This window comes from Salvelinus fontinalis, chromosome 17 (assembly GCF_029448725.1).
Source record: "Salvelinus fontinalis isolate EN_2023a chromosome 17, ASM2944872v1, whole genome shotgun sequence".
Lineage (NCBI taxonomy): Eukaryota > Metazoa > Chordata > Actinopteri > Salmoniformes > Salmonidae > Salvelinus > Salvelinus fontinalis.
In genome coordinates this window covers 20,203,063-20,228,356 of record NC_074681.1, presented here as the reverse complement: position 1 = coordinate 20,228,356, position 25,294 = coordinate 20,203,063, and the positions used below count along the sequence as shown (strand labels likewise).

At 45.8% G+C, this 25,294-nt stretch overlaps 1 protein-coding gene across 3 annotated transcripts in view; it reads right to left on the bottom strand.

Moving 5' to 3' along the window:
* Nucleotides 1-25,294, bottom strand: part of LOC129813931 (CUGBP Elav-like family member 5) — a 153,315-nt gene that overhangs the window by 110,185 nt on the left and 17,836 nt on the right. For all 3 annotated transcript variants that reach the window (XM_055866573.1, XM_055866574.1, XM_055866575.1), the window contains exon 3: nt 10,846-10,894. In XM_055866573.1, the coding sequence (XP_055722548.1) occupies nt 10,846-10,894 (49 nt within the window). The remainder of the gene's footprint in view (nt 1-10,845; nt 10,895-25,294) is intronic.

The window sequence follows — 25,294 nt, the reverse complement described above, 5'->3', positions numbered from 1 at the left end:
GAACTTGTTCTCAACTAGCTTACCTGGTTAAATAAAGGTGAAATTAAAACATATATACAGTAGTTACAGCAGGCCAAGGTATGAGAGTCAGACAAACACATATACAACAACATCACTCACACTTACTTCCAGTATTGGAGTTGTTGGTTCTGTGGGTTGGACGGATGGGGCACCAGCATCCTCCTCCTGAATCCTCCTCACGATGGCTGCAGAAGTTGGGGTCCTTGGGATATGTTGCCTCCTCTGGATTTGAGGTCTTACCAATGCCTTGCCCAGTTCGTCGAGAAAGAGCCATCTCCTCTGGAGCTTTCCTCTGTTCCAATCTGGGTTCAACGTCATCCAGATGACAAACGCGTTGTACGCCAAGATGTCCAAGATGTTGAAGAACATCACAAGTGGCCAGAGTAGTGTTCTTCTTTTTTCAGCTGTAGTCAGTCACCAGTCAGTCTAAATTGTCCATTCCTCCTTTTGTGGCATTATAATCCATTATTATTTCTGGGTTTTGATGTTCCTGGACACAGATTCTCGCATCACTATGCATCGTACTCATGAGTACCACATTTTTGCCTTTCTTTGGCACATAGGACACTAGGGACGTGTCAGCTGTAAACACAAACTTAGAGGAATTGATAGGGCTGATCCCTGTATTCAACAGCTGAAGTGGGAGCTCTGGCTTGTTTTTTCGTACTGTTCCTACCTGTCACACCCTGATCTGTTTCACCTGTCTTTGTGATTGTCTCCACCCCCCTCCAGGTGTCGCCCATCTTCCCTATTACCCCCTGTGTATTTATACCTGTGTTTTCTGTTTGTCTGTTGCCAGTTCGTTTTATTTCATCAAGCCTACCAGCGTTTTCCCCTCTGCTCCTGTTTCTCGATTGTTCCTGTTTTCTTGTTTTCTCTGTGTTGACCATTCTGCCTGCCCTGACCCTGAGCCTGCCTGCCGTCCTGTACCTTTGCCCCACCTATCTGGATTACTGATCCCTGTCTGCCCTGACCCTGACCCTGAGCCTGCCTGCCGTCCTGTACCTTTGCCCCACCTATCTGGATTACTGACCCCTGTCTGCCCTTGACCTGTCTTTTGCCTGCCCCTGTTGGATTAATAAACTGTTGTTACTTCAACGTTGTCTGCATCTGGGTCTTACCTGAAATGTGATACTATCATCGTCAGCTTCCTCTTGTGGAGCTCCTGACTCAGCTTGTGCAAAGTAAAATAGTTATCGCTGTTGATGTTGAGGCCACGGAGTCCCTGTGTCACATCCAGGACAACCCGCATCCCTTGGTTCTTCTCAGGGGCTCCTCCATCAGGCTTCCCCGTATACACTTCCAAGTTCCACGCATATGATGAAGCAACATCACAGGCAGCCTAGATATTGATTCCATATTTTGCGGGTTTAGATGGTATGTACTGCCTGAAGGGGAAGCGGCCTCTTAATGGCATAAGCTGCTCATCAACTGTAACGTTGGGCCCAGGGTTGTAAAACAGTGGAAGGCGATCCACCCACTTGTCCCACACTGACATGATTGCAGCTAGCTTGTCTCTCTGCCGCCGATCTGGTCTGGTGTCTCGGTTATCAAAGAGGATAATCCTGGAAATAATATGGAATTTTTCCAGAGATATTGTTGCACGGAAAAGTTCTCTGCCAGTTTCTGCATCCCGCAGGGATTCTGTGGATTACCCATTGGATCTGAAAACACCAGCAAGGATAAGAACCCCAACGTATGCAAGTAAATTAGTGTGGTCCATCTACTTCTATCTCTCTCCAAAAACACACCTTCCCTCTAAATTAGTGCAGTCCAAAATGATTTTCTGGACAGTGTCTGGGATGAACAGTTCAAAAGAAGACTTTATGTCCTGCACATGAGTAACCACCATCTGCGTCGGTCCTGGTTGCATCCTTATCAAATTGGCAGCCATGCGGGGTGACTCATTCCTTGGGGAAGAAGACCATTTAATTTCACAATTATTTGACATCCATATTTCTTCTCCTTCAGGCTGCTGATGAGCTGGTTGCTGACTGGCTGGTCTTGTGGCTGGCTGCTGATGTGCTGGTCCGGGGGCTGTCTGAGGGTCAATCTCATCCTCTTTTTCCAACTCACTGTCAGACTCCAAATTGACAGAGACATGATCCTCATATTCTGAGAATTCTTCATCAAAGTGGAAGACGCCTCTTCCACACTAGCTTTCTGAGGAGAGATCATTTTTGCCATACTGATTGATTGTGGTAAGGAGCCACACATGCAAAGCTAATTTTTTGTTGTGTCCCACCCTCAATTTGCACCTGGCTGGGGTGTGGGAAAATACAGAATTTGTACAATGTATCAAGATAATGTATTGTAATAACTTTGTGCAGGTTTCTGCAGGACATTGTGTAGTTTCACACACTACATAAGGTAAAGAGTGTGAGAAAAGCGGGGGACAGGCAGACAGACAGTTAAATAAAGGTTAAATCCCAAAAATATTAAAACAGGCAAGTTAAGTTAAAATTAAGACAGACAATTTTCTTGGTGCTATGTTGAAACAGCAGTCCCAGGGAGGAAGAAGACAGAATGAAGGCACATAGCAAACCTTTTTGTTTCATTTTTACTTGTTTTCACCTACACACACACTTTTCTACACTTTTATTACCCTTGGGTCCAGTGGACCCGAACACCACATATGTAATATAAACGTGTAGGGGGGTGCACAGTGTGCACTCAATGAAAATTAGATATTTTACATGTTCTTCACAGAACTGACTTCACACGGAATGAGCGCACCACCCAGACAGACAGGAGCAATATTGCTGGAAATTAATTGGCAGATATTGTGTTTAGGTTTAGCTTTTTAAGCCAATAGTGGCTAACCAACTGTGGGATTAGGTCAATGTTGTACTGATTAGATAGTAGGTGGGAGCTTGTGATGTCAGTTACTTGCGAGATTTGTTTATGACAGTTTTAGATGGAACACTTGAAAAATGGCATGTAGGCCTACTTCGGAACTGTTTGGAGAGTTACGGCATATGTGGTCTGCGAGCTACTGGTAGCTCGGGACCAACCTGTTGGAGACCCCTGATCTAGAGAGTGAATGTATCCTGCTGCCTCCCCAAGGTCTCTCCAGTGTTCAGGTATAGATAATCACAGTCTCAGAGCTCAGAGGAGAGCAACTCAGTGGACTGACCTATATCCATCTGCTCTGCTCCTCTCTCCCCCTAAGCCCTGCTACTGTGGACTCAATGTAAAGAGAGAGAACACAGACCAGATATACACACACAGGGACAAACAGGGTCACACAGGGACACACACACACACACACACACACGGGCACATCCATACACGCATGAATACACGAACATGCATGAATACACACACACGCAGCCACACACAGTTGAAGTCGGAAGTTTACACACACGTAGGTTGGAGTCATTAAAACTTGTTTTTCAACCACTCCACAAATTTATTGTTAAAAAACTATAGTTTTGGCAAGTCGGTTAGGACATCTAATTTGTGCATGACACAAGTCATTTTTCCAACAATTGTTTACAGACAGATTATTTCACTTATAATTCACTGTATCACAATTCCAGTGCGTCAGAAGTTTACAAACACTAAGTTGACTGTGCCTTTAAACAGCTCGGAAAATTCCAGAAAATGATGTCATGGCTTTAGAAGTTCTGATAGGCGAATTGACATAATTTGAGTAAATTGGAGGTTTACCTGTGGATGTATTTCAAGGCCTACCTTCAAACTCAGCGCCTCTTTGTTTGACATCATGGGAAAAACAAAAGAAATCAGCTAAGTAAAAATAAAAATGGTAGACCTCCACAAGTCTGGTTCATCCTGGGAGAAATTTCCAAACGCCTGAAGGTACCACATTCATCTGTACAAACAATAGAACGCAAGTATAAACACCATGGGACTATGCAGCCGTCATACTGCTCAAGAAGGAGACGCGTTCTGTCTCTTAGAGATGAACGTACTGTGGTGCGAAAAGTGCAAATTCATCAAAGAAAAACAGCAAAAGACCTTGTGAAGATGCTGGAGGAAACTGGTACAAAAGTATCTATATCCACAGTCAAACGAGTGCTATATCAACATAACCTGAAGGCCGCTCAGCAAGGAAGAACCCACTGCTCGAAAACCACCATAAAAAAGCCAGACTATGGTTTGCAACTGCACATGAGGACAAAGATCGCACTTTTTGGATAAATGTCCTCTGGTCTGATGAAACAAAAATACAACTGTTTGGCCATAATGACCATTGTTATGTTTGGAGGAAAAAGGGGGATGCTTGCAAGACGAAGAACCTCATCCCAACCATGAAGCACGGGGTGGCAGCATCATGTTGTGGGGGTGCTTTGCTGCAGGAGGGACTGGTGGACTTCACAATGTAGATGGCATCATGAGGGAGGAAAATTATGTGGCAATATTGAAGCAACATCTCAAGACATCAGTCAGGAAGTTAAAGCTTGGTCGCAAATCGGTTAGCTGCTCAGATAGCTGATGTTTAAAGTTAGTGAGGGAGATATAAGTCTCCAACTTCAGCAATTTTTGCAATTCATTCTAGTCATTGGCAGCAGAGAACTGGAAGGAAAGGCGGCCAAAGGAGGTGTTGGCTTTGGGGATGACCACTGAGATATACCTGCTGGAGTGCGTGCTACGGGTAGGTGTTGTTATCGTGACCAGTGAGCTGAGATAAGGCGGAGCTTTACCTAGCAAAGTCTAATAGATGACCTGGAGCCAATGGGTCTGGCAACGAATATGCAGACCCATTGGGCCAGCAGACTAGAGCATACAGGTCGCAGTGGTGGGTGGTATATGGGGCTTTAGTGACAAAACAGATGGCACTGTGATAGACTGCATTTAGTTTGCTGAGTAGAGTGTTGGAGGCTATTTTGTAAATGACATCGCCAAAGTCGAGGATCGGTAGGATAGTCAGTTTTACAAGGGTATGTTTGGCGGCGTGAGTGAAGGAGGCTTTGTTGCGAAATAGGAAGCCGATTCTAGATTTAATTTTGGATTGGAGATGTTTAATATGAGTCTGGAAGGAGAGTTTAAAGTCTAGCCAGACACCTAGGTATTTGTAGTTGTCCACATATTCTAAGTCGGAACCGTCCAGAGTAGTGATGCTAGTCGGGCGGGCGGGTGCGGGCTGCAATCGGTTGAAAAGCCTGCATTTAGTTGTACTAGCGTTTAAGAGCAGTTTGAGGCCAAGGAAGGAGTGTTGTATAGCATTGAAGCCTGTTTGGAGGTTAGTTAACACAGTGTCCAAAGAAGGGCCAGATGTATACAGAATGGTGTCGTCTCCGTAGAGGTGGATCAGGGAATCACCTGCAGCAAGAGCGACATCATTGATATATACAGAGAAAAGAGTCGGCCCGAGAATTGAACCCTATTGTATCTACATAGATACTGCCAGAGGTTCGGACAACAGGCCTTCTGATTTGACACACTGAACTCTATCTGAGAAATAGTTGGTGAACCAGGTGAGGCAGTCATTTGAGAAACCAAGGCTGTTGAGTCTGCTGATAAGAATACGGCGATTGACAGAGTCGAAAGCCTTGGCCAGGTCGATGAAGACAGCTGCACAGTACTGTCTTTTAACGATGGTGGTTATGATATCGTTTGGTCAGTGATCTGTTTATTAACTTGGCTTTCGAAGACTTTAGAATGGCAGGGCACGATGGATATAGGTCTGTAACAGTTTGGGTCTAGAGTGTCACCCCCTTTGAAGAGGGGGATGACCGCGGCAGCTTTCCAATCTTTAGGCATCTCGGACAATAAGAAGGAGATGTTGAAGAGACTGGTAATAGGGGTTGCAACAATGGCGGCGGATAATTTTAGAAAGAGAGGGTCCAGATTGCCTAGCTGATTTGTACGGGTCCATGTTTTGCAGCTCTTTCAGAACATCTGCTATCTGGATTTGGGTGAAGGAGAAGCTGGGGCGGCTTGGGCAAGTAGCTGTGGGGGGTGCGGAGCTGTTGGCCGGGGTTGGGGTAGCCAGGAGGAAAGCATGGCCTGCCGTAGAAAAATGCTTATTGAAATTCTCGGTTATCATGGATTTATCGGTGGTGACTTTCCTAGCCTTAGTGCAGTGGGCAGCTGGGAGGAGGTGCTCTTATTCTTCATTGACTTTACAGTGTCCCAAAACTTTTTGGAGATGGAGCTACAGGATGCAAAATTCATTTGAAAAAGCTAGTCTTTGCTTTCCTAACTGACTGTGTGTATTGGTTCCTGACTTCCCTGAAAAGTTGCATATCGTGGGAACTATTCGATGCTAGTGCAGTCCTCCACAGGAAGTTTTTGTGCTGGTCGAGGGCAGTCAGGTCTGGAATGAACCAAGGGCTATATCTGTTCTTAGTTCTACATTTTTTGAAAGGGGCATGCATATTTAAGAAGGTGAGGAAATTACTTTTAAAGAACGACCAGGCATCCTCTACTGACGGGATGAGGTCAATATCCTTCCAGGATACCAAGGCCAGGTCAATTAGATAGGCCTGCTGGCATAAGTGTTTTAGGGGAGCATTTGACAGTGATGAGGGGTGTTTGTTTGACTGCGGATCCATAGTAGATGCAGGCAATGAGGCAGTGATCGCTGAGATACTGATTGAAAACAGCAGAGGTATATTTGGAGGGCAAGTTGGTCAGGATAATATCTATGAGGGTGCCCATGTTTACGAATTTAGGGTTTTACCTGGTGGGTTCCCTGATAATTTGCGTGAGATTGAGGGCATCTAGCTAAGATGGTAGGACTGCCGGGGTATTAACCATATCCCAGTTTAGGTCACCTAACAGAACGAACTCTGAAGATAGATGGGGGGAAATCAATTCACAGATGGTGTCCGGGGCACAGCTGGGAGCTGAGGAGGTCTATAACAGGCGGCAACAGTGAGATACTTATTTCTGGAGAGATTCATTTTTAAAACCCTGACCTCAATCCTATGGAAAATTTGTGGGCAGAACTGAAAAAGAATTTGCGAGCAAGGAGGCCTACAAACCTGACTCGTTTACACCAGCTCTGTCAGGAGGAATGGGCCAGAATTCACCCAACTTATTGTGGGAAGCTTGTGGAAGGCTACCCGAAACGTTTGACCCAAGTTAAACAATGTAAAGGCAATGCTGCCAAATACTAATTGAGCGTATCTTAACTTCTGACCCACTGGGAATGTGGTGAAAGAAATAAAAGCTGAAATAAATCATTCTCTCTACTATTATTCTGCCATTTCACATTCTTAAAATAAAGTGGTGATCCTAACTAACCTAAAACAGGGAATTTTTACTTGGATTAAATGGCAGGAATTGTGAAAAACTGAGTTAAAATGTAATCGGCTAAGGTGTATGTAAACTTCAGACTTCAACTGCACACACACAAACACATGCATGAATACACACACATATATTCCCATAGCCATGTGTGTGTGTGTGTCCATGTGTGTATGTGTCCATGTGTGTGTGTGTCCATGTGTGTGTGTGTGTGTCCATGTGTGCACATGCATTCTGATGTTCAGGCTATAATTATGTCATCTACTCGATTTGGCCCAGTACAGAGTGTGTGTATGTGTGTTTGTGTGTGAGCTTGCGAATGTCCTTTTGTGTGTACTCATGTATGGTGGGATTCACAAGGACCCTCTGAGCCAGAATAGCCTCTCCTGTTTGGGAGAGATGTGATGTTGTCATACTGGATAACTGTTGGATGGAGTGAGAGAATTCTGCAAAAACATCCTCTGTGTACAACGTAACACCCCAAATAATGCATTCAGAGCAGAATTAGGCGGATACCCACTAATTATAAAAATCCAGAAAAGAGACGTTAAATTCTACAACCACCTAAAAGGAAGCAATTCCCAAACCTACCATAACGAAGCCATCACCTACATGGAAATGAACCTGGAGAAGAGTCCCGTAAGCAAGCTGGCCCTGGGTCTCTGTTCACAAACACAAACAGACTTCACAGAGCCCCAGGACAGCAACACAATTAGACCCAACCAAATCACGAGAAAACAAAAAGATAATTTACAAAATAACTGGGCAAACTAGAATGCTATTTGGCCCTAAACAGAGAGTACACTGTGGCAGAATACTTGACCACTGAGACTGACCCAAACTTAAGGAAAGCTTTGACTATGTACAGACTCAGGGAGCATAGCCTTGCTATTGAGAAAGACCACCATAGATAGACCTGGCTCTCAAAAGAAGACAGGCACACTGCCCACAAAATGAGGTGGAAACTGAGCTGCACTTCCTAACCTCCTGCCCAATGTATGACCATATTAGAGACACATATTTCCTTTAGATTACACAGATCCACAAAGAATTCAAAAACAAACCCCATTTTGATAAAATCTCATATCTATTGGGTGAAATACCACAGTGTGCCATCACAGCAGCAAGATGTGTGACCTGTTGCCACAAGAAAAGGGCACCCAGTGAAGAACAAACACCATTGTAAATACAACCCATATTTACGTTTATTTAGTTGGAGAGAGAACCTACAGGAGGGTCGCACTCCAGGAACAGGGTTGGAAAGAGAGCCTACAGGAGGGTAGCTCTCCAGGAACAGGGTTGGAGAGAGAACCTACAGGAGTGTAGCTCTCCGGGAACAGGGTTGGAGAGAGAACCTACAGGAGGGTAGCTCTCCAGGAACAGGGTTGGAGAGAGAACCTACAGGAGGGTAGCTTTCCAGGAACAGGGTTGGAGAGAACTTACAGGAGGGTAGTTCTCCAGGAACAGGGTTGGAGAGAGAACCTACAGGAGGGTAGCTCTCTAGGAACAGGGTTGGAGAGAGAACCTACAGGAGGGTAGCTCTCCAGGAACAGGGTTGGAGAGAGAACCTACAGGAGGGTAGCTCTCTAGGAACAGGGTTGGAGAGAGAACCTACAGGAGGGTAGCTCTCCAGGAACAGGGTTGGAGAGAGAACCTACAGGAGGGTAGCTCTCCAGGAACAGGGTTGGAGAGAGAACCTACAGGAGGGTAGCTCTCCAGGAACAGGGTTGGAGAGAGAACCTACAGGAGGGTAGCTCTCCAGGAACAGGGTTGGAGAACCCAGGTCTGAAATGACAGTTTAAAGGGATTGTTGGAGGGAGAGTTTATTAGCTAGCTGATTGATTGACTGCTCTCTGCATAAACCCTTTCCTGAAGCTTCTCGATCCTAAGCCACATTGTTTATAAGTGTCACGCCCTGACCGTAGAGAGCTTTTTATGCTTGATTTGGGTGGGCATTCTATGTTCTTTTTTCTATGATTTGTATTTCTGTGTGTTTAGCCGGGTGTGGTTCTCAATCAGAGGCAGCTGTCTATCATTGTCTCTGATTGAGAACCATACTTAGGTTGCCTTTTCCCACCTGTCTATGTGGGTAGTTGTCTATGTGTAGTTGCATGTCAGCACTCTGTTATTATAGCTTCACGTTCGTTTTGTTGTTTTTGTTAGTTTGTTTAGGTGTTCTTCGTTTTATTAAGGAAGAATGTATTCACATCACGCTGCGCCTTGGTCTCCTCACTACGACGAACGTGACAATAAGTATATATATTTGTGTGTGGGTGTTGCGTGCATGCATGCATGCGTGCATGTGTGTGTGTGTGTTTATTTCTAGATAGGATTTATATGCTATGGAATTGTGAAAATCTGGCCCCCATACCATTATTATTGTTTATTGTTTACTCCATGTGTAACTCTGTGTTGTTGTCTGTTCACACTGCTATGCTTTATCTTGGCCAGGTCGCAGTTGCAAATGAGAACTTGTTCTCAACTAGCCTACCTGGTTAAATAAAGGTGAAATAAAAAAAATAAAAAATAAACTATGGCCAGCTAATCATCCCCAGCGTCCAAGTAACTATTCCCCAGGTTGTTGCTGTAAATGGGAATGTTTTCTCAGTCAACTTAACTGGTAAAATAGGGGTTAAGTAAGTATAATACAAAATCATGGGGGAAGCAACTGTTGCCCCTGACAACCTGTATCTGGGCTCTGATAGGCTGTGGAGCTGAGTTCTGTGTTCGGCTGGTGTTTCTATCATCTTCTAACAATCTACTGCTCTAACTGTCTTTGTTATGCCATACGTATGAATATACAGATGCAGATCTGAATCAGGTTAGCATAGAAAATGTGTTCCATTCACTCCAGGGCCCATATTCACAGAGTGTCTCGATCAGCACTCCCATGCTGAGACACTTTGTGAATAGATACAGGGCCTGGACTACATATCATTGTGTGGTGGGGGTGAACACAGAACAGAGACAGGAATCAATAGGAGTAGAAAATGAGGGTTTGTTTTATGGCTGTAATAAAGTGCCAGGCCATCCACAGAGACCACTAATGACTGCAGCAGGACCATTCTATATGTCAACAACATCCCTGTGGTGGTTTCTTTATAACGAATATGTACAATTCACGGCGAGATTACAGAGAGAGGTATAGGACAAAGTGTACTGTATGTTTGGCTATATTTCTTTTTTTTTCTATATACACACATGCACACACTGAACAGAAGAGAGGCCTGCTGTAAAGGAAACTGGGGCAGAAAATCGACTGTTGGGCAGGGGCCAAGAACAGCAGAGACAGAGACACTATTATCAGCTGATGTGGTGGACTGGGTTAGAAAACATTTACACCCTGCCTCCTGACAATACACGCACGCGCACGCACGCACGCACGCACGCACGCACGCACGCACGCACACACACACACACACACACACACACACACACACACACACACACATTCATAGGAATACCAATGCCAGGCTAGAATGAGAAAGAGAAGGAGTAAGAATAAGAATAAGCCACAAAGATGGAACATGAAAGGGACAGAGACAGAAATGGAAGCTCATCTTATAACAGAGAATAAGAGACATAGTGAAAATAAAAGATAAGTACCTCCACGACACTCACTGTCAGCTGGTTTCACTTGGATGGGACGAGTCATCTGCAGAGAGAGAGAGAGCGGGAGAGGGAGAGAGAGAGAGAGTGAGCGAGTGAGAGAGCAGGAGAGAGAGAGAGAGAGAGGGGGGAGGGAGAGAGAGAGAGAGGGAGAGAGAGCAGAGTGAGAGGGAATGAGAGTGAGAGAGAGAGAGAGAGAGGGATAGAGAGAGAGCGAGAGAGAGAGAGAGAGAGAGCAGAGTACGAGGAATGAGACAGAAAGAGAAGGAGAGAGGTGGGTAATCTCGTAGTGTGGAGATAACACAGACACTCTTCACAATTGTAATGTTACAAATTGAATCTTTAAACTCACTGAGTAAAATACAGCACAATGAGCACAACACCAGTCTCTGAGCAGCAACATCCCACATAAGGCTCTGCGTAGTTCACTACTACATGGGCAATAGGGTACCGTTTAGACACAGCCCTTCACCCTGTATGTAGCAGTATAAATCAGTGTGTGGGTGTGGATCCTCCCTGCTGGTATAATCAATAGGTGACCCACGCCTGAGAAGGTCAGCCATGACAATACCAGCTTCCTTCGTTCATGTGTACTGAGACTTTAACTTGTTCCACTGCGAAGGTGCTATTGATTGCTCTGTACAGCATTATTAGGAGGCAGGGGGTCATTTCACGCTACGGTTATGAGTGGTAGGGAGGCACGGAGGAAGGGAGAGAGGAAAGAAGGGAGTAGCTTGGAGGTGTGGGGAGTAGCTATCTACCCCCACCCACCCTCTTCTTCTCTTTTTGTACTATTTGATTTTTTCTCTATCCTTACCTCTTCCAATTCTTTCATTCCTCCCTCTATCTTTTTAGTGGATCGTTCCATTGCTATACCTCCATTCCTCTACGTATCTCTATTAACCATCACTCTGCTTCTTCCCCATCTCCTATCTACCTGCTTCTCTCTATCATCCTTTCTGTTTACTTCTCTCTTTCCTTCAAACCTCTAATATTCCACTAGATTGGTAGGGACCAATCATTACCCCAATATGAAGCAACTCCCCCTAACGTATCTCAGATTCATACATATGGAACTGAGTATGGAGAATATGTTGATGTAGCAAAATGGAGGAGGACCCCAGGCGATGGAGGTTTCCCTGTTGAGTGTGTTCTGTTTGTTCTTTCACACTGTTAAATCACACACAACCATGTTCCTCTTCCTAGTTATAGTCACAGGAAGTGAAGTAGGGTTAGCTATGTTGTTTATATTCATAGAGAACACTGTCAGGGTGAGGAGAGATCAGTGAGGGTGAGGTAGGGGGCTTTGAGGGCAAAGTGAAAGTTATGTGAGAGCTGTGAGAGGGAGGAGAGAGGTGTGAGGGTGAGCAGAGAGCTGTGAGGGTGAGGAGAGAGCTGTCAGGGTGAAGAGAGAGCTGTGAGGGTGAGGAGAGAGCTGTGAGGGTGAGGAAAGAGATGTGGGGGTGAGGAGAGAGCTGTGAGGGTGAGGAGGGTGCTGTGAGGGTGAGGTGAGAGCTGTGAGGGTGAGGAGAGAACTGTGAGGAGAGAGCTGCGGGGGTGAGGAGAGAGCTGCGGGGGTGAGGAGAGAGCTGCGAGGGCGAGGAGAGAGCTATGAGAGTGAGGAGAGAGCTGCGAGGGTGAGGAAAGAGCTGCGAGGATGAGGAGAGAGCTGTGGGGGTGAGGAGAGAGGCCTGTCTGTTTACTGAGAGAGAGTGTTTGTGTGAATGTGTGAATGTGTCTCTGTGTGGGCGAGAGCTTGTTTGTGTGCATGAGAAAACTCTTGCTTGGTAGGTGTGTGTGTATGTTGGCATGAGAATGACACGGCTGTCAAAAGAGATTCTCCAGTCAGGCATCTCTGCCATAAGAACATGCCCAGCTGTGATATGGAGAGACAGCTCTGAGCCAAAGCAAATGGAGACAGTAGTGTGGAAGCATACACACACACATTACACACACACACACACACACATTACACAAACACATTACACACACACACATGACATACACACATTACACTGTAGACCTACAGACAGCACAGCCCTTAGATACCAACTAGCCTCAAACTATGACACACACATGCACACACACATGAACATCACACAAACTCACACACACTTTGTATCGTCTTCTGTGTGTAAAGTAAACTCCCCAAAAGAGTAGCTGTTGCTAACGTAACAGGTGTGAAATGGCTAGCAGGGATGGAAGCAATACTGTGACACTAACTATAACAAAGGAAAATCACATGCAAAAACAGATATGTGAATTAAACGAATTTACAGTAAACCCTGTACCCATGATGCAGACAACAAGTTGTTTGTTGTCTGCATCATGGGCTTCATGTATTAGCTGTGTGTTTAACTGTGAGCAGCCTACTGCAAACCCAGTTGTTGTGAAGCTGATCTACAGCCTTTTGGGACCTTAATATTTCAAATTGAACTGAGTTAAATAATAGATGTGGACTGATTCTTCCAGCGATGGGTCTGCTGCTGCTGCAGGACTTCAGAGAACCTTTCTCCTAGCAAGATAACATGCTCTCACCAAAATAAATAGAGTAGATAGACACAGTAAACATGCCTGTGTTTAAGTGTGTGTTTATGCAGGGCCAGACATACTGACTTTTGGGGGGGGTGAAATCAGCTAACTTACTCCACTTCAACACATTTTGCCATGGTACAGAGAGAAAAAAAATCTGTTTTATAATGCTTTTCTACACATTTTTGTCATGAAGCTAAGAGAATAATGTTACTAATCCTGCAATTCTACACTTTTTGGAATGGAGCAGAGATTTTTTTCTTCTGTTTCATTGCTCACCTCATGATTTTGTTCACAATTCTCCATGAGACTGAGTGGAAATGTATCATTTTTAAAGCAAATGTCCTGCTATTCTACACATTTTGGTCCATGAGGGTGAGAGAAAATTTTGCCGTTTTATAGCTAATTTCCTTAAATTCTAAACAATTTCCTGGGTTGGGGGACCCCTGGAGGTAGAGGACCTCGGTACACGTGCCTTGCGTGCCCGTTTGGTAATCCGGCCCTGTGTACGTGTGTGTGTACAACTACAAAGTATTCATGTGTTCTTGGAAAGTGACAGATACAGACTAAGACAGAGACAGAGACAGAGACAGAGACAGAGACAGAGACAGAGACAGAGACAGAGACAGTGAAAGAGAGAGTGAAAGAGAGAGTGAAAGAGAGAGAGAGAGTGAAAGAGAGAGAGAGAGTGAAAGAGAGAGAGAGAGTGAAAGAGAGAGAGAGAGTGAAAGAGAGTGAAAGAGTGAAAGAGAGTGAAAGAGAGAGAGAGAGTGAAAGAGAGTGAAAGAGAGAGAGAGAGTGAAAGAGAGAGAGAGAGTGAAAGAGAGTGAAAGAGAGAGAGAGAGTGAAAGAGAGAGAGAGAGAGAGTGAAAGAGAGAGAGAGAGAGAGTGAAAGAGAGAGAGAGAGAGTGAAAGAGAGAGAGAGTGAAAGAGAGAGAGAGAGAGAGAGTGAAAGAGAGAGAGAGGGGGGGGGGGGACTAGTGACAGAGAAGGTCATGGCCATCAACATGAGGGGGGAGTGGCTCTGTCACATCCAACACACATACACACACTGGGGACACCGGACACACACATGCACACACCGAACACACACATGCACACACCGGACACACACATCACACTAGGGCTGGGACAGATACTGCAACTGCAATTATGAATTACGAATTTCAAACACTTGGGTGAAAACTTTGTAATTCCGTCAGACTTGGTTACAACAGCTGTCAGGGTACAGAACATCACTTCTAACATGAGGTCATATGAATTAATACATACTGTGCTAACTGAATACAAAACCAAATTAAACTAATATTTTACAACATTGTTATACAGTACATATGATAAAATAGGATTATTACACCTACATATGAACAAACATACACTATATATACAAAAGTATGTGGACACCCCTTCAAATTAGTGGATTCGGCAATTTCAGCCACAAAATCGAGCACACATGCAATCTTCATATACAAACATTGGCAGTAGAACGGCCTTACTGAAGAGCTCAGTGACTTTAAACGTGGCACCGTCATAGGATGCCACCTTTCCAACAAGACAGTTCGTATAATGTCTGCCCTGCTAGAGCTGCCCCGGTTAACTCTAAGTGCTGTTATTGTGATGTGTTAACATCTAGGAGCAACAACGGCTCAGGCCACACAAGCTCACAGAACGAGACCGCAGAATGCTGAAGCGCGTAAAAATAGTCTGTCCTCTGTTGCAACACATTGCAAACTTTGCTGTCTCAACACGACATGTTTCAAATAATTGTGTTTTACAGTTTTGGGATGGCGACTTGGGAGAGACATGTGCGAGATGGAATCTGTATCTCCCAACCAGCTTATTTATCATCTTGTTGAAGCTGACCTTGCTGACAGTGTAAATAGGAACCATGTCTTTGGCTTTGTGATAGGTGATAGCCTCTGTGATTTCTGTGTCTGCAGGATATTTTTTTGTAGGGCGTTACACTTGAAAACGCATGGGCAATCAATGCCTGTTTAACGTAGATGGCCGGTTGTGGCCGAGGGGCTTTTCTGCTGTCGGTTGTTCTTCAAATGGTTGAATACATTTGTCGCATTGCCCCTTGTTGTCGCCACAACTCTGAGGCACTTTTTGCACAACACTTGCAGTTGGTTGACATCGGTTCGGTTGTAGCCGAACAACTGCCACACCACTGAAAATCCTTCCTTGACACCAAATGGATGTTTTCATTGGCACTAGCAGCCCTCACGTTTCCGACACACTTAGGTAAAGCCCCAGAGTTCCTCCTACTGTACTGTCTTAGGTAAAGCCCTTTCTCTCCTCACCAGCATCTAACTGCACGCTCTAAGCAGGGACGCTGGCGATTGGCCAGAATGTTCACGCCATGCAGAGAGTTAGCGAGCCCGCTTGTGATTGGTCAGCATCCTCTGTGCATGTAGAGAGTGAATGAAGGAGTCTAGCGCATCTCATGGAGTAGGTACTGAGTGTCAAAGAAAGGAAAAAATCACAGCCTCCTGCCATATGGATATTGCATGTCAATATCACAATTTAGATCTGAATTCAATTATAGTTTTTTACAATGACTTTGGCACAAATTTCAGAACCTTGATGTCATTTTTCAAAACTCTAGACACAAAACTCACAACCGATGATTAAAATGCAAATTCTTCAAAACTAATACTTTTTCCAATTGCTTGGATACAGTACACATAAAGCTCTGGTCATTTGTTCATTTAACTAAAATCACCTGTTCAAAATGACACAACTTAACATCAAAGTATTACCATTTCAAAATGCTACTCACACATTACATCTGAGATGATTGTCTACTCATTTCATTACAATGATCTCTCTATCAATTGATACAACTGCTCAAAATGATAGTAACTGTTGCAATACTCTTAAGGCATACTTTTATGGAAACTGACAAACAACATTCCATGTTAATTTTATTTAACTAGGCAAATCAGTTAAGAACAAATTCTTATTTACAATGACGGCCTAGGAACAGTGGGTTAAACTGCCTTGTTCAGGGGAAGAACGACTTTTTACCTAGTCCTATGCTCTAACCACTAGGCTACCTGCCGCCACAAATATCATGAAAGTTTCAGGATAATGAGATCCATTGACCCAATTACTGTGGAACTTGAATCAATTGGACTACATCATCTATGGATGTAATATTTCATCATCATTCTTTATCAGACACTGTTTCTATGGTTCCATGTACCACTTTTCCAGACCATGTTTTCAGATTTGACAATACTGTACACTCACCGGCCACTTTATTAGGTACACCTATTTAGTACTGGGTAAGACCCCCTTTTGCCTCCACAACAACCTGAATTATTCACGGTGTTGTACATAAAGAGATGCCCTTCTGCACACCATGTGTGGCCTTTCTGTTAGCTTGAATGAGTCTGGACATTCTCCCCTGACCTCTCTCATTATCAAGGTGTTTTTGCCCACAGAACTGCCGCTCACTGAATGTGTTTTGTTTATCACACCATTGTCTGTAAACTCTAGAGACTGTAGTGTGTAAAAATCCCAGGAGGGCAGCTGTTTCTGAGATGCTGGAATCACCATGTGTGGCACCAACAATCATACCACGGTCAAAGTTGCTTAGATTACGCATCTTGCCCGTTCTAATGTTTGGTCGAACAACAAATAAAGCTCTCTACTCTACAGTATATACTCTATATATTGAGTTGCAGGCAGCCACATGATCAGCTGTTCGAAAGAGCAGGCTATTTGCGTTAACATGCAGGTGTACCTAATAATGTGGCTGGGGAGTGTATGTATGCAGGCCCTTGTAATTGCTTTTCCAATACTGCCAACTCGTTACTGATGATTGAGTTGTGGTACGAGTATATAGTGAAATGAGTGGTATCCACCTACAACAATATAATAATAACATGGAGTCAGCAGGTGATCCAGGTCACAATAGAGGTCAAGCAGTGGGAGGAGGAAGACTAGGAAGACGTGGTGGTCAAAGGAATGGCAGGGGACAAGCACCCCTTCTGAGAGGTGGTCGTGGGCCTCGTCTGAGAGGTGTGGGGGAACGTGGTAGAGGACAAGCACCCCTTCTGAGAGGTGGTCGTGGGCCTCGTCTGAGAGGTGTGGGGGAACGTGGTAGAGGACAAGCACCCCTTCTGAGAGGTGGTCGTGGGCCTCGTCTGAGAGGTGTGGGGGAACGTGGTAGAGGACAAGCACCCCTTCTGAGAGGTGGTCGTGGGCCTCGTCTGAGAGGTGTGGGGGAACGTGGTAGAGGACAAGCACCCCTTCTGAGAGGTGGTCGTGGGCCTCGTCTGAGAGGTGTGGGGGAACGTGGTAGAGGACAAGCACCCCTTCTGAGAGGTGGTCGTGGGCCTCGTCTGAGAGGTGTGGGGGAACGTGGTAGAGGACAAGCACCCCTTCTGAGAGGTGGTCGTGGGCCTCGTCTGAGAGGTGTGGGGGAACGTGGTAGAGGACAAGCACCCCTTCTGAGAGGTGGTCTTGGGCCTCGTCTGAGAGGTGTGGGGGAACGTGGTAGAGGACAAGCACCCCTTCTGAGAGGTGGTCGTGGGCCTCGTGTGAGAGGTGTGGGGGACTGTGGTAGAGGACAAGCACCCCTTCTGAGAGGTGGTCGTGGGCCTCGTCTGAGAGGTGTGGGGGACCGTGGTAGAGGACAAGCACCCCTTCTGAGAGGTGGTTGTGGGCCTCGTCTGAGAGGTGTGGGGGAACGTGGTAGAGGACAAGCACCCCTTCTGAGAGATGGTCTTGGGCCTCGTTTGAGAGTTGTGGGGGAACGTGGTAGAGGACAAGGCCACGGACCAAGACAGTGGCAGCAACAGCAAAAAGTGTTCAATGAAATCCGAGCGTAGACCATGTCATAAATCATGACATGACAATGACTGAGGCAGCTACAATGATTCTAACAAACCGCAGAAGATCAACCGTGGCCTCAATTATCAGAACTTTCCGCAATGAGAACCGGTAAATATTCAGCATGCACTAAACATTAGGCTACTCTCAATTGTCAAATTGTATACTGCATGCCAATGTGTACCACAGAGTAGGTGATGTGACTAAATGTGTTCTTACTGTCATTTTCCCTTCAGAATTGAGACTAGGCCAAATAGAAGAGGCAGAGGCAACATTCTGCCTGACCAACAAGAGCGGGCTGTGGTCAATTTGGTTCAGGCTAGAAATTATATTCGCCTTACAGAAATTCTACAACACGTATTGGACAATGACGAAATGTTCAACAATGTGGAAGCCATAAGTTTGCAGACTATTGCACGCATGCTGAAAAGGCACCAGGTGTCTCTAAAACAGCTATACCGTGTGCCTTTTGAAAGAAATGCAGACAGAGTGAAGCAACTGAGGACTGAGTATGTTCAAGTATGTTCAGTTTCAAGATGCCTTTGCTGTAAAATTCTACATAATTGTAATCAGTAATTCTCTTTACAAAATGTATTTTTAGAGGGTGATGGAGCTGGATGCTGATGAAAACCATTACAAATTCCTCTTTTTGAACGCGGCAGGCTTCAACCTGGCCAAGACAAGGAGGAGAGGTCGGAATTTCATTGGCCAGCGAGCAACCATACAAGTACCTGGACAATGTGGGGCCAACATCACCATGTGTGCGGCTATATTGGAAGGTGGTGTGGTGGGACGCAGACCTCGTATTGGATCATACAATGCAGCGCTCCTTGTAACCTTCCTTAATGAGCTAAATCAGGTCTAATGACGTGACCATGGCATTGTGTGGGATAATGTCAGGTTCCACCATGCTCAAATGGTGCAAGCATGGTATCAGGCCCATCCACAATTTACCACCCTGTACTTACCCCCATACTCTCCTTTCCTTAACCCGACTGAGGAATTTTTCTCCACATGGAGGTGGAAGGTATATGATAGGCGCCCTCACGAACAAACCACCCTTCTCCAGGCCATGGATGACGCATGCAATGACATCACGGCAGACCAGTGTCAGGCCTGGATTCGCCATGCCCGAAGATTCTTCCCAAGATGTTTGGCTAACGAAAACATCCATTGTGATGTGGATGAGAACCTGTGGCCAAATCCACAAGAGACGGTTGAGGGAAATATAGAAGTACAGTAATCAATCCTTTGTTTTGCTTTTCAAATCAAATCAAATTGTATTGGTCACACACAAGTAATCTAACAATTCCCCAACAACTACCCAATACACCCAAATCTAACAAGTAATCTAATAATTCCCCAACAATAACCTAATACACACAAATCTAACAAGTATTCTAACAATTCCCCACCAACTACCTAATACACACAAATCTAAAGGGGTGAATCAGAATATGTACATATAAGTATATGGATGAGCGATGGCCGAGAGACATAGAGTATATCCATGTGATATGAGTAATGTAAGATATGTAACATTATTAAAGTCGCATTATTTAAAGTGACATTGTTTAAAGTGACTAGTGATCCATTTAATAAAGTGTACAGTGACTGGGTCTCAGTGTAGCCGGCAGCCTCACTGAGTGAGTGATAGCTATTTAACCATCTGATGGCCTTGAGATGGAAGCTGTTTTTCAATCTCTCGGTCCCAGGTTTGATGCACCTGTACTGACCTCGCCTTCTGGATGATAGACGTGTGAACAGGAAGTGACTCGGGTGGTCGTTGTCCTTGATGATCTTTTTGTCCTTCCTGTGACATCGGGTGTTGTACGTGTCATGGAGGGCAGGTAGTTTGCCCCCGGTGATGCGTTGTGCAGACAGAACCATCCCTTGGAGAGCCTTGCGGTTGAGGGCGGTGCAGTTGCCGTACCAGGCTGTGATACAGCCAGACAAAATGCTCTCAATTGTGCATCTGTAAAAGTTTGTCAGGGTTATGGGTGACAGGCCAAATTTCTTCAACCTCCTGAGGTTGAAGAGGCGCTGTTGCACCTTCTTCAACATACTGTTTGAGTGGGTGGACCATTTCAGTTTGTCTGTGATGTGTACGCCCAGGAACGTAAAACTTTCCACCTTCTCTACTGCTCTCCCTTCGATGTGGATAGGGGGGTGCTCCCTCTGCTGTTTCCTGAAGTCCACAATCATCTCTGTTTGGTTGACGTTGAGTGAGAGGTTATTTTCCTGACACCACACACTGAGTGCCTTCAGCTCCTCCCTGTAGGCTGTCTCATCGTTGTTGGTGATCAAGCCCACTACTGTTGTGTCGTCTGTAAACTTGCTGATTGGAGGCGTGCATGGCCACGCAGCCGTCGGTGAACAGGGAGACAGGAGAGGGCTGAGGGAGTACAGGAGAGGGCTGGGTTTGAGGGTCAGCGAAGTGGAGATGTTGTTTCCTACCCTCACCACCTGGGGTGGCCTGTCAGAAAGTCCAGGACCCAGTTGCACAGGGAGGGGTTGAGACCCAGGGCCTCCAGCTTGATGATGAGCTTGGAGGGTACTGTGGTGTTGAATGCTGAGCTGTAGTCAATGAACAGCATTCTTACATAGGTATTATTTTTGTCCAGATGGGATAGGGCAGTGTGCAGTGTGATGGCGATTGCATCGTCTGTGGACCTGTTGGGGCGGTATGCAAACTGAAGTGGGTCTAGGGTGGCCAGTAAGGTGGAGGTGATATGATCCTTGACTAGTCTCTCAAAGCACTTCATGATGACAGAAGTGAGTGCTACGGGGCGGTAGTCATTTTAGTTCAAATCAAATCCAAGTTTATTTGTCACGTGCGCCGAATTCAACATGTGTAGACCTTACAGTGAAATGCTTACTAACCAATAGTGCAAAAAAAGGTGTTAGGCGAACAAGGTAAGTAAAGAAATAAAACAACAGTAAAAGACAGGCTATATACAGTAGCGAGGCTATAAAAGTAGCGAGGGTACATACAGACACCGTTTAGCCAGGCTGATTGAGGTAGTATGTACATGTAGATATGGTTAGTGACTATGCATATATGATGAACAGAGAGTAGCAGTAGCGTAAAAGAGGGGTTGGCGGGTGGTGGGTGGCGGGTGGCGGAACACAATGCAGATAGCCCGGTAAGCCAATGTGCGGGAAAACTGGTTGGTCGGCCCAATTCAGGAAGTATGTACATGAATGTATAGTTAAGTGAGCGTAAAAAGAGGGGTTGGGAGGGCACACAATGCAAACAGTCCGCGTAGCCATTTGATTAGTTCAGTTTCCTTTGCTTTCTTGGATACAGGAACAATGGTAGCCATATTGAAGTATGTGGGGACAACAGACTGGGTTAGGGAGAGATTAAATATGTCTGTGAGCACACCAGCCAGCTGGTCTGCGCATGCTCTGAGGATGCGGCTAGGGATGCCGTCTGGGCCAGCAGCCTTGCGAGGGTGAACAAGTTTAAATGTTTTACTCACGTCAGCCACGGAGAAGGAGAGGGGGGAACGCAGTCTTTGTTAGCAATCTGCGACGGTGGCACTGTATTATTCTTAAAGCGGGCAAAGAAGGTGTTTAGTTTGTCTGGAAGCTGACGTCGGTATCCGTGACGTGGCTGTTTTTGTTTTTGTAGTCTGATTTCCTGTAGACCCTGCCACATACGTCTCGTGTCTGAGCCATTGAATTGAGACTCGACCTTGTCCCTGTACCGGCATTTCGCTTGTTTGATTGCCTTACAGAGCTAATAACTACACTGTTTATATTCAGCCACATTCCAGACCTCTATCCAAGGTTAAATGCGGTGGATAACTCTTTCAATTTTACGCGAATGATGCCTTCCAGCCATGGTGTCAGAGTTTACTAGGAGTGGTGGGTTGGAGTCATGCGCGGAGAGCAGAGGGTTCGGTAAATCGTTATTTATTCTCCGGCACAAAACGGTCACGCCAAAATACAGGGCGCATAGAATCATAAAACACGGGACGAGATGTTAAAACTGTCCATTGTGCCAATAGATGGTATGCACTCACATGAGATTTGCCGTGATGTTGACAGAGTGGCATGGGAGGTTTATTTCTTAGACTGGGTTAAGATGTCAATTTTGGGACACTTCCTCAGTAGTGTGCCTTCGAATCAGTGGGTGTTTCGGCCTTTAATCACTAAACACCCTCATCAAAGGTGGCCAGCTAAAGGGTGATCAAGCCTTAGCTTGTGTCCCATGCCCAATTAAGATTTCCCACGAGACTATGCAAGGCAGGGGCGTCCTCTTCCCTGAGCCAGCCCTACAGCTGACCGCATACGTCATATGCCCTCCTCAAGTTGGAGGGATCTGAATTGGGTTCTCAGGTGGGGGAGGGGGGTCATGAAATTATAGCCCAGCAAGGGTCCTTCCGTTTGATCCAGATCCACTGGCTGCCTCTTTCAGCTGCTTGAGAAACTGCTCTGACGGTCTGCCGCAGAGCCTGTCCATGGATTCCAAGTTCTTTCAGCAACCTGATGGTGGAAGAAGCCACGAATCCTCTGCATCCCACTTCAACTGGCCAGACTTTTGCATTCCAGCCACGCTGAGTTGCGTCTGCTGCCAACTCTGTGTAACGCAGTTTCTTACGCTCGTAGGCCTCTTCAACAGAGTTTTCCCACGGGACTGTGAGCTCTATGATGTACACAGCCTTTCGTGAAGGGGGCCAGAGTACCATATCTGGCCTAAGGTTGGTAGAAGCAATCTCAGGTGGAAAAATGAGTTGCTGGCCAATATCGACAAGCATCTTCCAGTCCCGGGCCATGCCTAGGTGTCCAGTTTCTGGCTTTGTAGGAGGATGCTTCGGCCTTTTCTGTCCCTCCCGGATGAATGTTGTTGTTTTGACGGGATTGCTTGTTTTTGGAGGTAATGAATTGGTTGCACTCCTCTTGGTCTCAAGTGCTGCAGCCAGGCTCTTGAGGACCTGATTGTGCCTCCAGGTGTAGCGGCCTTGTGAGAGGCTGGTCTTGCAACCTGTCATTATATGCCTGAGAGTCGCTGGAGCTGGGCAGAGGGGGGCAGGTCGGGTCCTCGCCATACCATTGATGTAGGTTTTTTGGTGATGGAAGCACATCATAAACAGCTCTTATGATTAAGCTGATGTTGCTTGCCTCCATTTGCCAAAGCTCACTCCAGTTGATCTTTCTCCTCTCCAGGCCTTCCCACCGCATCCATTGCCCTTGTTTAGCAAGAGAGACAGCCTTTGCACTTCTTGCAGTCTCCTCCTGTCTGCGCACCTCCTCGACCACCAGCTTCCTGCGTTCAGATGTTGTTGCCTTATGGAACGTTGGTTTGCTTGCTGCCAGGCCAAAGCCTCCTCTTCCATGCTGTATATTCCCCACAATGTCTTGGTGTCTCAGGGCTGATGTTGCTTGCTGCACAGCCTTGGATGATGTCCATTTCCGTCCAGTTTGTAGGGGAGGTGCAGCCTTGCTAATGGTCTGGTCTTTGGAGTCCTTCAATGTCATCTGAAGTCTTACTTTAGAGCACTTGTACTCCTCCGTTAGACTTGTAAGAGGTAGTTCAGGGACCCCTTTGCCATAGAGGCCGATGTTACTCAGGCATCGTGGGACACCCAGCCATTTCTTCACGTATGAGGTAATGGTTCGCTCCATCTTCTCCACTGTTGTTATTGGGACCTCATAGACGGTGAGTGGCCACATTACCTGGGGGAGAAGTCCAAACTGTAGGCACCAAAGCTTGAGCTTCCCAGGCAGTAGGGTCTTGTTGATGTTCTCAAGTCCGTCGGCGATGTCCTATCTTACTTGCTGCACTTGATCTTTATCTCGGAGGCTTTCGTTGTACCATCTACCCAGGCTCTTGACGGGTTTCTCAGACACCGTTGGTATCGGGTCATCTCCAATGCAGAACCTCACATCTTTAAGCTGTCCCTTGACTATGGAGATGCTTCGAGATTTAAAACAGACCAGCCCAAACACAGGACCAAACAGTCCGTAGAAAACAAACACGAAAACACATCCACAACCAACAGAGTAACAATCCCGCACAAACCTAGGCGGACCTAACAGGCTTAAATGGACATAAATCAAGAAACGAAACAGGGAACAGGAGCAACCAATAAGACAAAACGAAACGAAAAGGAAAAAGGGATCGGTGGCGGCTAGTAGACCGGCGACGACGACCGCCGAGCACCGCCTGAACAGGCAGAGGAGCCACCTTCGTTGGGAGTCATGACACATGGTTTCTGGTTAGGGTAGGCTTTAATGGTCACAGTGGGTATGACGTCTCCAATGCACGTATTTATAAACGCACTCCTCTGTCCTCTGAGGCTGATCAGAACATTTCCAGTATGAGTGATCAAAACAATCTTGGAATGTGACTTCTGATTGGTCAGACCAGCGTTGAATTGTTCACGTCACTGGTACAACTGGTTTGAGTTTCTGCCTATAAGCCGGGACGAGGAAGATGGCGTCGTGGTCGGATTTGCCGAAAGGAGAACGAGGGAGGGCTTTGTATGTATTGCGGAAGTTAGAGTAGCAGTGTTCGAGAGTATTAGCCCTATGTGTTGTAAAATAAATATGCTGATAAAAGTTAGGTAGCACTGTTATCAAATTTGCTTTGTTAAAATCCCCAGCTACAATAAATGCAGCCTCCAGATATATAGTTTCCAGTTTACAGAGAGTCGAGTGAAGTTCCTTGAGGGCCGTCTTGCTGTTCGCTTGAGGGGGATGTACACAGCTGTGACTATAACTGACAAGAATACTCTTGGTAGGTAGAATGGCAAACATTTGATTGCAAGGAATTCTAGGTCAGGTGAGCAGAAGGACTTGAGTTCCTGTATGTTGTTATGATTACAACAAGAGTTGTTAATCATAAAGCATACACCCCTCCCTTCCTCTTCCCAGAGAGGTGTTTATCTCTGTCGGCGCGATGCATGGAGAAGCCGGATGGCTGAACCGATTCCGACAACATATTCTGAGAGAGCCATGGTTCCATGAAACAGAGAATGTTTCAATCTCTGATGTCTCTCTGGAAGGCAACCCTCGCTGAAATTGTATCTACCTTGTTGTCAAGAGACTGGACCTTGGCGAG